The 12461-nt window shown below is 45.4% G+C and overlaps 2 protein-coding genes across 2 annotated transcripts in view; one reads left to right on the forward strand and one right to left on the reverse strand.

Moving 5' to 3' along the window:
• The window catches only part of LOC306693866 (low-density lipoprotein receptor-related protein 1-like), an 87186-nt gene that overhangs the window by 15168 nt on the left and 59557 nt on the right, over nt 1-12461 (reverse strand). The window contains exons 29-46 of the mRNA XM_079156524.1: nt 12183-12410; nt 11659-11833; nt 9454-9548; nt 9204-9353; nt 8866-9006; nt 8532-8657; nt 8276-8407; nt 8010-8144; nt 7605-7734; nt 7325-7451; nt 7066-7217; nt 6849-6973; nt 6298-6672; nt 2202-2391; nt 1892-2096; nt 1517-1709; nt 301-426; nt 27-155 (exon numbers count right to left, since the gene is read on the reverse strand). Coding sequence (XP_079012650.1) covers nt 27-155; nt 301-426; nt 1517-1709; nt 1892-2096; nt 2202-2391; nt 6298-6672; nt 6849-6973; nt 7066-7217; nt 7325-7451; nt 7605-7734; nt 8010-8144; nt 8276-8407; nt 8532-8657; nt 8866-9006; nt 9204-9353; nt 9454-9548; nt 11659-11833; nt 12183-12410 — 2934 coding nt within the window. The remainder of the gene's footprint in view (nt 1-26; nt 156-300; nt 427-1516; nt 1710-1891; nt 2097-2201; nt 2392-6297; nt 6673-6848; nt 6974-7065; nt 7218-7324; nt 7452-7604; nt 7735-8009; nt 8145-8275; nt 8408-8531; nt 8658-8865; nt 9007-9203; nt 9354-9453; nt 9549-11658; nt 11834-12182; nt 12411-12461) is intronic.
• Nucleotides 4211-5807, forward strand: LOC306693867 (somatostatin receptor type 5-like). The gene has a single exon (XM_079156525.1). It carries the CDS (start codon nt 4518-4520, stop codon nt 5562-5564), a length of 1047 nt encoding a protein of 348 aa, XP_079012651.1. The 5' UTR covers nt 4211-4517; the 3' UTR covers nt 5565-5807.

Consider the following 12461-nt stretch of genomic DNA (forward strand, 5'->3'; position numbering starts at 1 on the left):
TTATTGAGCCAAAAGGTTCAACTTACCACAGTAGGACTGTTTCTCATCGGACTTGTCCTTGCAGTGGGCCATGCCATCACAAGTCAGAGTGTAGTTAACACAATCTCCATTTCCACACTCAAACTCATCAATGTTGTTACATGTAGCGTTGAGGGCTGTGAGACAAAGACAGAAAAATGCACTTAGGAAGCGTCGTCTACCCCGTGGCATGCAAATCCATTCAAAGCCTGATCTCAGTCTATTGATAAAAATATATTTTAACTTTTTTATAACCCCTTTTCACTTCCTGTCTTGTGTTACCTATGCAGGTATTGTCTTCCAGAAGCTTCCTGTCGCCACGGCAACTGCAGTTGACCCTCCCCTCAGAGGTCAGCAAACACAGATCCTGACACCCTCCATTGTTAACACGGCACATAGAGAACTCACCTATGCAGAGATGAGCAAAGTTAGGGAAGGTTAGCCACATAAAACTGTACATATCCACACACACACACACACACACACACACACACACACACACACACACACACACACACACACACACACACACACACACACACACACACACACACACACACACACGAGTGAGGCAGCTAAGGATTTCCACATCCACCCTCCCGACACACAAGCAAACACACACCCTCCCCCGTGTGCCTCCACATCAACAGATATGCTTGCATGAATGTGGCAATGGCTCTGCCTCCACTGAATGCATATTTCAATGTGACTCAATCTAAATGGGATTTGCAGCTATTACCACAGGCTCTCTGCTTGTATGGTCGCTGTGGGTATTGGAGCGCGAGAGAGTTTACTGAATGAGGCAACTTGAGGGAGAGGATGGCTGACGATATGGTAGAGAGAGAAAAAAACCCCCGCTAGGCTGCATTGATTTAAAAGGATACAGACAATGGGAGATGCAGAACAAGATGAGTTTGAGAAGGAGGTGGAGAAGTATTACAGAGAAAAACCAGCAATTCAGCGGCCACTTGTGTGTTTGTGTCTGTGGTGATATGGAGCTGATGTTGGGGTTGTGAATGTCAGGTGGGCCCACTCTATAAAATGTCATCAACTCATCTTCTCCATTGTCACGCCTAGATTACTTCTGTCACCTCATTTACTGCTCATGAATGTTTTAGCAATGCACTTCAAACCTCCTTTTACAATGTTTCATTGTGATGAAGTATCTTGACTTGCCAGGTATTTCATTTGATGGATTAGCCAAAGAAAAGGCATCGTTGTTTAGATATTTTATTCTGTATTTAAAGTTTATCAATTGATTTTTGCACAAAATGTAGAAAATCATAATAGTCATTCATACAAAGGTGTTTTATGAATGAAAGTGGATTTTGTGAAAATATCAACAGGTGATACTTTATCCATATTGCCCAGTGCTAGGCATTATGGACTTCAAAAACACTGTTACACTGTCTTCACACAGTTCACACAGTTCGTTCACACAGACACACACACACACACACACACACACACACACACACACCCCTCACTAAAAACTCACAGCTATTGGTGTCGTTAGCCACAGCGACGATACCCATTGGCTGCTGAGGTATGTCAGCACGTAGCACCTTCATGTCTCCTCCTGTGTATTTGTCAGCCCGAAGCACGGCCCTCCTCACCCAGTCGGTCCAGAAGATGTAGTCGCCGTACACGGACAGGCCAAACGGATGGACCGGCTCATTCTTCAACACCACCTGCAGGGGGAAGCACAATCACAGTCACGACCTCATGCATTCAGAAAATGTCAGCCTTGCAACAGATAAACAAGCTGTTATTAGGCAACCCTTTAATACAATCATACTGTAGTATAAATGTTTCCATTACGCAGCACAATGTACACCGCGATTGTCTGCATGTGAGCGTGCATGTTACTCACATAGCGGCGAGTGCCGTCATACTCGCAGCGCTCTATCTTGTCTAGTGTGGCGTCAGAGAAGTAAAGTTTTTCAGCGCGGTGGTCGATGGCCAGGCCGTTAGGGGTTCGGATATCATTGCCGATGATCACAAGGACGTTGGAACCAGCCAGTGTGGCACGCATAATACTGGGAGACTGCTCATTCCAGTTGGTCCAAAACATGAGGCTGCGGAGAGAAAATAAAAAACAGCAATGTGCATGTGAATTTTTTGGACCTAATTTAGTTTTGAATGCGAGGAGGTGTGGTGGGAATTAATTTATTCGTTTTAACCTCTGACACTCATCAAGGACAAAGGCTCTGGGGTGGTCATCTCCCGACATGCTGACCACGATGTGCCTGTCAACGGCACCCCAGCGGCTCTGATCCACGGTGTGGCGGGTGATGGTTGAGGTAGTGTAGCTGGTCCAGTACAGCATATCCCAGCCCCTGTGGTACGCCAAGCCCTCCACCGAGCCAACATCTGAAAAAGAATGAAGAGTAGAGAGAAGAGCAGGCGATAAAAAAAAGAGAGAAATGGGGGACAAGAAAGGGAACCACAAAAAGGGAGAAGACAGGAGAGAAAAGAGGGCAAGGAAAAGAAGCACGTCAATCCCATTTCTGTGTTAAAAGGCCAAATGTGGACTGTCTGGCAGCAGCTCAGTGTTGGCAGACTGCTGTGGGGCAACACAGAGTCAGGGCTATGGACATGACAGAGTGGTATTAATGACCAAGAACACAGTGTGATTCAAGGCTTTTATCCAGCAAATAGCTCACTAAAAAGGTCACAATAACAGTTGCAGCCTTGCGTATTACTTTCCATCGCGCTACCTCATCAACAGATGAGAAGTAAAAAGTCATTTTTTTCTGGTACACAGCCTTGAATTGAGTAAGAGGTTATGAGCTCCTCTAGCCTGCACAGAGGCCAGAGGACAGGCAAGAGTCAGCCAAGATGGAGGAACACTAAGTTCTGCAGTGGCAGATAGAGAACAGCTGCACTGCTGGTGAAAAAAGACACACACACACACAAGTGTACTTCAGGAGAAGTATATTTGAAAACACACCAGATCGCTCAAATGCCAAATAATTGATAATAGTTGCCTTCTTGTTACTGTTACTGCAATGGAACAGAGAGGGTCTAATGATTGCAGCGGCCTTTTTCCAGGGCTGGGTATGATCTCACTCTATCAGCTCGGGCCGGAGGATCAGTGAGGTTCACTCCCAGGTGGGACACTTAACACTACACCTCAACATATCCAGTGAAACGCCGCGAACATGAATCAACATTTGCCTGGCTCATGCTAGGACACTGCGAATGAACCAAAGCAACAGGAGAGCTGAGCGAAGGCATGACACAAAAACAACTCCCCACTGCTTCTCGTGCTCGTAAATCAATGCGCTAAAAATCGATGAGGAGCAACTTGAAATCCATTCACCCCTATTTCCTTCTTTGGTGCTGTTAATGAATTATAAAGCACCAGCCTGCAGCTCTCTCGACTCAAATTCTTGCTTTTCAGTTTTGTTTATCTTCACACTGCATTGTTGACCTAAGCCTATTTGGGTTCCTGTAGATTTTCTCTTGCTGTTTACAATAATTCAGACAAGCTGGATTTACAGCTCTTCAGCTCAGCTGGTTAAACTGACACTGATAGTTCTTTATTGCAGTTATCTGCAGGAGGTGTGATAGCAGTTCAGTGTTTGCTACCAGACCAGCAGTCAATAATTACCCTGATTTCTGAAGGCAAACACAATTTCACTGTCTCTCTCTGTATGTATGTGTGCAGGGACAAAACTCCGAGAAAATATACAGATCCTTTCAGATAACGACACAATTGACCCTGGGAAAAACTATGTTTGGCCTTATTAATCCCTCCCACAGAGAGCAGGCCAGCCTATCTCTCGCCTGCTCTATGATAATCAGTCCAGAGTTCACCTGCCGTTTACTCCGTGTCATCCTCTCTTACTGTCGAGCTATTCACCCCCTTTCATTTCCTCCTCTGCCAGACTTGTGAGTCTCAGGACATCCGTTCCTTGGAGGCAGGAGCGAGGCCGAATTTGGATTGCTGAGCACGGGCCTGATTGAGATGTCATGTGGAGTAGCCGCCTGCTCTGAGGTGACAGGAAATCACACAATCTACGGCATTTAGCTCTCAACACTTGGACGCTTTAACGAGAGATGGATGGACACCCCAGCAACTGAGAAATCAGGAGTGTCTTGACTTCAACGGAGGAGTCTGAGGTTATTTCACTCACGTTACCATCCCGCCAATCACAGGTGGAGCTTATTGCGAGGAGTGGCTTGATTTACATACAGCACTTTGGAAGCAGCTTGATTTCTACTATGAAAATGGTCATTTGCTGGATCCATTTTAAAGGGAATGTCATTTCACAATGTAGACATGAATGTATGTAATCGATGTGTATTTACTCATGTGAATCACCTTCAGTCCTTTCTATTGGTAGATTTTACCATCAACCTTTAAGGAAGTTATTGGAACTTAGTTGATTTGTCATACCAACAGTATGAGTAATCATTCCCACTGGTATTATCAGTAGTTTTATGACCGGCTTGGGAATATTTGAACCCAACCAAAAGCAAACAGTGGCAGTATGACGATCTCCATAACTGAAGGCAAGATGCTGCTGTTGAGCTCCAATGGTTCAGAGGATCTGCTGGGGAACAGCAGCGACACGGGGCCGGGTAATGTGGAGCAGGTCCTCGTCCCCGTATTAGATGTACTGATTCTGACGCTGGGAGTTGGCGGGCACACCATGGTGATGATGATCCTGTGTGGAAGGCGGAGACATATTGGACAGTCTCCTCAAAGCTCCATGAAAGGCACAGGAACTGACGTCCTCCTGCTGGCTCTGAGCGCTGCAGACTTGCTTTTGCTCTCCATGCTTCCCTTCCACACCGTTGCCATAGCCATGCAGCGATGGCCGTTCGGAGACTTCATGTGTCGTCTGGTGAGCTTCTTGGGATCGGCCTGCTCCTCGGCCAGCGCCTTCACGCTGGCCATGCTGGCTGCGTCTCGATATCTGACTGTGGTGCGACCTGCCAGAGCTTTCAGCCTCCTCTCCCCTCGCCGTGTGTCTATAGCGGCTGTGCTCCTCTGGGTCCCGGCCTGCTGCCTGGCTACTCCACAGCTGGTTTTTCGCTTTGTGGGAATCCCACTCGGAACCCCCGATGGCCTCGCGTGTTTTGCTTTCCTGTCCCACAGAGACCAGCTGATCTACGGATTGTTTCACTTCCTCGTGGCCTTCTTGCTTCCACTGGTCACCATTGCGGTGGCATACGGCAGCATCTACATGTTCCTGTGGCGGAGGCAGCATGCCGGCAGGACTCCCCAAGTAGAGCGCTACCAGAGCAAAGTGACCAAGACGTCGGCCATGTTGGTGCTGGCTTTTACCGTGTGCTGGCTGCCATCCTATGGACTCACACTGGCCTTATTGGTGGATGAAAGCTCAGAGGCCACTGGTGCATCTCCGCGCTACGGCCCCTTCAGTGTATTTGCACGCCTCATGGCGACCTCGTCTACGGTGATGAACCCCATCCTATATGTACTGATGTCCCAAAAGTTCAGACAAGACCTACTAAGGCTGTTCAAGAGAGGAGGGCAAAGAGCCAGTGTTGCTGTGGCTATGGTAGCTGCCTGAGTGTTTTACCATCAACAACTAGCTTGATATGCCCAAACATCTGAGCCACTGGGCAAATCCTAATGGGAATCACAGTAAAACAATTACAAGCTGAGCAGCTTTGCTGAAAGACTCACTTGAAAAAAATGGACACAATCATTACCCTCATGAGAAAAGTCTACTTAACAAGGAAAACACTCACAACAGCAGGCAACATTCAACATCTTTGCCTCTTGACAAGACTGGTTGTCTGGATATTGTAAAAGCAGATCAAACCAGTAGCTCTGGGAGTTGCCGCTCCCCAGCGACAGTGGGACAAACAATCCTGAATCATGCATTCCTTGTAAAACAATTTGAAGTAAAGGCACGTTGGTAAAACATTAACGGTGCACCTGTGTTTTGTTGTGCTGAGATAAGGTCCTCTGTGAATCTGTAGGCCTGTTGATACTAATATACACTCTGTTCTCAAAGCTTTCAATTTGTTTTTAGCTAGTTTGGCAACAACTTCAGAATAAAAAGCTTCCTGGTTGTGTTTAGGTTCGCTGGGAGTGTTTTGGAAAACAGCGGTTTTCTCCTCCGGAAGATTTCTCACTGGGGGGGGGGTGTGATGTTTACAAGGTTCTTTGTTATTCACCAATAAAGTGGAGTAACCATAAATAACTCTTGACAAATAACCAGTGTCCAAAATCACATTTGGGAGGTTGTCTGATAAAAGACAAGTGGCTGTTAGACTTAAAAACGAGGGAATACTCACTCTCTACCACAGTCTTGCGGTCGGATCCGTCGTCACTGATCTGCTGGATGTTGCCAAAGTGGATGTCGCTGAAAAAGATACGGTTGGCTCCCTTTCCTCCACCTCCTCTGTAATCAAAAGTGAGTGCGATGACGTTCTTCATATGCTCGGGGTCCTCAAATGGTTTAATGGGGGCATTCAGGTTGTTTTCATCCGACAGGTGGACACTCTTTAGTATGGTGCGCTCCGAGTAAAGCAGGTAGCCGTCGTAGTCGCGGCAGCTGCAGCCGTCCTCAGCCAGCATGCCATGAGCGCAGGCACACGTCCGCTGTCCATTGCCCCGGAAAAGACAAAGCTGCTGGCACCCGCCATTTTTGTCTTTGCACACATTTGTTCCTGTACACAGAGACATGAAATCCATGAAACAATCATCAACTACAAATAAATTGCTCAAAACAACATGGAATTGCACAACAAATGTGATGTGTGACATTTATGAAGTATTTAACTATGATTATGTCAAAATACCAAAGACATTTTACAGTTTTAAAAACGAACGCCGTGGCGCTTACCTTGCTGCCTGGCCCTGTTGAAAACCTTGATGTCTTTGAGCTGTACACCGATGCCAGTCCTCAGAGACACAGAGTATGTGGCGTTGTCCTTGCTGCCTCTCTTTATGGAGCCATTAGCATGTGTCCTGGTTCAAATGTTTAAACAAAAAAATTAAACAGAAATGAAGCTAGATGAATGAAATATGAATAAGGGACAAATGAGGTGGGTATGTCTTACCGGTCACTCCAGTAGATGTAGCTCTCAAACACAGACACAGAGAACATATCCATGTTGTTGTTGGCCAGCACCACCTCCCTGTTCTCTCCAGTCTCCAGGTTGATGCGCTCAATCTTGTCCGTCCTGGCATCGCACCAGTACAGCAGACTCTCCTACATGCACACGGACGGGAATGGTTGAGATGATGTTATGATGCAGTGTTCCCTGTCTGCGCTGTAATATAGTGATGTAAATGCAAGGATGGCCCGTTATACTGCACCTCATAGTCAATGGAGATACCGTTGGGCCAGCTGATACTGGCATTGACCAGGACAGCCCTCTGAGTGCCATCCAAACGAGACCGTTCAATACGGGGGTACTGGCCCCACTCTGTCCAGAACAGGTAGCTACACACACACACACACACACACACACACACACACACACACACACAGAGCAAAGCACAGAGACAACTTCCTCAGTAATCAATAATGAGAGAGATTACAGAAGCAGAAGCTACAGACAGCTACAGCAGTAATTGGAGTGTTGTTTCCTCTCACCCTTTCGCAGGGTGGACAGTGATGGCCCGAGGCTTATCCAGGCCCTGAGAGATCACCACATAGCGGAAAGAGCCGTTCAGTCTGGCCACCTCGATCACATCAAAGCCTTGGTCCGTCCAGTAGATGTTTCCTGTCGAGGATGAAGGAGAAACATTAATTTTTTTTCCCCTTCTGTGTCTGTTCTTTGTGTATCTCTTTCCTGTTTTCTAGTACAATAGGTTTTGCTCCTTGCTTTATATTCATCTCCCTTACTACTGCGTGGTAACAGAAAAACAAAAAGGATGATAGATATACTGACAGCAAAAGTAAAACTTAGTTTTATCAGTATGTATGATTGATGCTGTTTGAATTCCACAATTTCGGTCATGTACACTATGTTTTTGACATGTCTGTGGTGTCTCTCACCTGCTATCCAGTCCACAGCGATGCCCTCCACCCTGCCGATGCCGTTAGTGACCACGTCCTCTCTCCAGGTCTGGTCTCTCTTGGCCCTGCTAATGGTGCTCAGGCCCATGTCCACCCAGTAGATAGTGTCATTGTCTGTAAAAACAAGTGGAAGAGTTGGACTGAACAGAACTTTCCTTTACCCTAATACAGTAACACATACTAAATGCATTGGTAAATGAATCTGATATTTCAGAGTCATGTTTGTTGTTGTAAAAAAGTCTTACCAGCATGGAAATCTATGCCCACAGCCAGGGATGTGCCCGACACTGGTACCAGGGCATCAGACTTGTCTAATGGGTCCAAAGGAATACCACGTATGCCTTCATGCACAGAGTACAGCAGGAAAGAGCCAACACCTACAGACAAAAAAAAAAAAGAAAACTCCATGTTTTGAGTTACATCACACATTTATCATTTCTTTAATAAATTCTTAGATCCAAATTTGGCTAAATCAAGAAAACATGTATGAATGTGTCCTACCCTCACAAGACTGTTGCCCTGTGCGCAGGCTGTATCCTGCAGTGCACATGCAGGCTCGTGTGGTCGGGGAGGTGGGGAGACACAGCTGTGAACAGTCTCCATTGTTATTACTGCAGAGATTGGTGCCTGGGAACACAAAAGCACGAAAACAAATACACAAAACATATCAAAGAGGGGTTACAGAGACATAAACAGATGTGCTTTGGCATAGATAAACAGTCTACACGCAGCACGCAAAACAGACCTTCAATGAGACAAGGACATATTTTCCTCCCTTTGTTTTTTAAAAATGTATTTGCTTAGTGATTTAACGGTAATTTAACCAGCTCTGCACCTTTCTGCACAGTTTCGTTGTAGATTTTCATGTGCATCATGGGGGACGTGCTGTTCCTCAGGATTGTCCAGTTGCCACCATCCTTCTTGTCACAGGTTCCTATCTGGTCTGTTCCTTGATCCGCCCACCACAACTTGTCTCCTAAAGGACACAACAGAGGACAGGATGCTTAGCACTCTCCATCAGAACCCGACCTAACACCGGAAGAACCCTCAACCTTAACTAAGAGCAACATTTAAAAGGCACACATACATTAAACAATAACGTGATCATATTGCAGGGCTGGAGCTCTCTCTGCATAAATGGCTGGCTAAAATGAACATTTTCTGGAAACGTACCCATGATGGCCAGAGCAGTAGCCTTGGTCAGCTTGCCCTTTACTCCGTCAAGCACCTCCAGTCCAGAGCCGTCCAGTTTACAGCGGTTGATGGTGCTGTTTCCTGAGCTGATCCAGTACAACTGCTCAGTGTCAAAGTCAATGGAGAGACCTGGAAAACCAACAGAGAGCCGATATGTAATGACACGCCCTTTCACTAGGGTGTGCTGTCTCTCACGCAGTCACACAAAGAGGGACAGTATGTCACTCACCGACGGGGCCTTTCTGGCCAGTGAAGAGGACACTTCGGTTGTTGCCGTCTGTGTTAGCTATGCTGATATTGTCCCCATCTGTCCAGTAGAGTTTCCTGAAAGGGTCAGACAGAGAGAGAACTTCTAAATCATTCTTAAATCATAACTTACTTTATAGGCTAAACATAGTAAATAGGCCACCTAATAGGACTCTCAAGTCTCACCATATACATAAATGTCACTGCTCATTGTATGGCTCAATAGCAGGGGCTTTCTTATTGACAAAACAGTTTAATAAATGATTTGAGGGAATACATTCGCTGCCTGAACTTCCTGTCGTACTGAACACCTCACACCTCTTCTCCCATTTAAACCTCAAATAAATCTCACAACTACAGCACACATTCCAATAATTTCTTAACTTTAGATATACCGCGTATAAACAATGACCGTGGCAGAACTGGATTTAATTGAAACTGAATTGCAAACAGCTCTCAAGTTAAATTATTTTATTGCCCTTGGGGTTTTTAAAGTTTTATCTTGTGATGTTTGTCATGACTGTTGTAATAGTTTTTTTTAAATATTTCGTTGGTTGATTGTTGGGTGGCTGCCTTTAGTTTATCTGTGGTCATTGTTTGTCGGCTGGTTTTGTGGTTCTGTGTCAAATCTTAGGAAATGTTTTCTCTCTTGAAAAAGTGATATTGATCTAAAAAAAGACAGCATGGTCTTATAAATGGGTAAGTATAATATATAGCAGTATATAATAGTATTATAATAGTATTAGGAATAGTAACAAAACAATCCTGTAGAATCTATTGAGCATATGGTCTGAAAATCTGGTCTGCAAATCATACCATGTGTGACTGTAATAGGAATGTTAAAAAAAGAAATGTCGCAATATGTCGCTCAAGTTCAACAGAGGCTGAAGAAGTTGGATGAAGCAGCTTTAAAAGCTATGGAGAACCACTTCAAATCAGCAGCTGAAAAATGACTTCAGGCTTGTCATTGCCTTCAACTTCGTTGCTTCTCAAACTGGTCAAAGTCCTCACACATGAATGCGGAGTATACAGGACAATGTGATTGTGTGTCACTGTGTTTAGACTGCGTGTAATCTATGTTTAAAGGGTATCCATCTTCTCCCATCACCCACTTCCTGTTAAATCCCACCACATCCACCACACCCTTCATTTGTTTGTGAACATGCCTTTAAATAAAGTTTCTGCAGCATTTAAACGCCCTCATTCTTTTTTTTTTTGCACACATACACACACACTCACACACGCACACGCAAGTTTGAGTTTGTCCCTCCCTGACTCTCTTTGCCCCCACCCACTCCTGGACGTATTCTGGGCAGTTTGTTTGTGTGCCAGAAAGAGGAGACAGCCCCAGCATATGGATCCAGCATCTGCTTCTCATTTTCCCCCATGCCAACAATGCTCAAATCGGAAACATTCCTCCGCTTAAGTAGGCTAAGTCTTTGAAAGCAGGAAGGAGTACACAAAAAAACACAAGGAGGCAGGGACATTTCTTAAGAAAATATCCTTTCTTCATCCACCTCAAATACTCAAAAGCACACGTATTCCTGCAGGACAGAACTAAATATATAAATACAGATGGTCTGTTTCTGCTCTTGAGACAGAGGAGGGACAGAGGCCAGGTTCTGTTTGGGGAGCGAAGGGGGATGAGGTTTCAAGGAGAAGAAGGGAGGGAAAATGGACATTTGCTAAACAAGGCAGGAAGGGACAGGATGTATGATAAACACTGGGTCAGAAATAGCGACATATAGCCACAGAGACACGGGCAGTGAATAATTTATAGACTGTATATCTGAGCGCAGCAGCCATCTTTCAAATATAGAAATGGAGCAGGATGTAGAAAGAGAGCGACGGAGGAGAAAGATGACACGAGGGGAGAAAAATTGGAACCACATCCTGAGCGAAGTAACAGTCAGAGGTCAGCAACCATCTATACCAAACTACTCTGCCTGTCATCGCTGACTGCAAACAGAAGGGGGCCAGACAGCCAGACACCGCCTCAGTGTGTATAATTGTGTGTGCGCACTTCTATGTGAATGTGTAGTACGGTTAAAGATGAAATCAGGAGGGTGTCTGAGAACAATTTCTGAAAGCTTTATTTAGAATAAGTGTGACAGATTTAGTGTGTGTGTGTGTGTGTGTGTGTGTGTGTGTGTGTGTGTGTGTGTGTGTGTGTGTGTGGACGACCAACCCTAGTATTGGATGCAGCACTAGACAGTGTGGTTTGTCTAGGCCCTGGATGACAGCATTTTTGAAGGAGCCGTCCAGTCTGGCAACATTAATTTGTTTCTTATTGGCATCATAACTGGTCCAGAACAGGTTCCTTGACACCCAGTCCACTGCCAGGCCGTGAGCATTGGGCAGATCTGAAGAAAGATATACAACATACACACAGAGCCATTAATCAGAAGACACTACCTTCCAAAGTCTTTGTGTGGCAACATGCACTTTCTTTGGCAAGTGCCTAGTTTCAGTTACTAAGCTATGACTGGATAATTCATGTTTGGAGGTGGGGTTTAACGAACGGTACATTTCAATTTGCAAACTGTAACGAGTTGTCTTCTTGGAGCAGGACACTGCTTTAAAAACACATGAACATAATATCCAAGTGAAGGATATACGAACCAATCTGCCTGTTTGAAAAAAAAACTGTCAATACTGAAAACAATGAGCCTCTAGTCAGGTGTGTATTTTGTTGTGTTGCCTCCTCCGTACCAGCAGAGATCACAGTCTCAACTCCAGTGCCATTGATGAAAGCTCTCTTGATGGTCTGGGTGCGGACGTCTGACCAGTAGATACGGTGCTCCAGAGCATCATAGTCCACCACAGTCACGTTGTCGATATCAGGCACGGTGAAGGAGATGATGTAGTTGTAATAAGGGTTGTCGATGTCCACCCCTCTGATCTCAATCTGGCGAGCATACAGCAGGAACTGACGAGACTCTGTAGGGTGGGGAACATGTTGACAAGCATCCTTCAGTAACTCCCAAAACC

Source organism: Pholis gunnellus (assembly GCF_910591455.1).
Source record: "Pholis gunnellus genome assembly, chromosome: 3".
NCBI classification, from domain to species: Eukaryota; Metazoa; Chordata; class Actinopteri; order Perciformes; family Pholidae; genus Pholis; species Pholis gunnellus.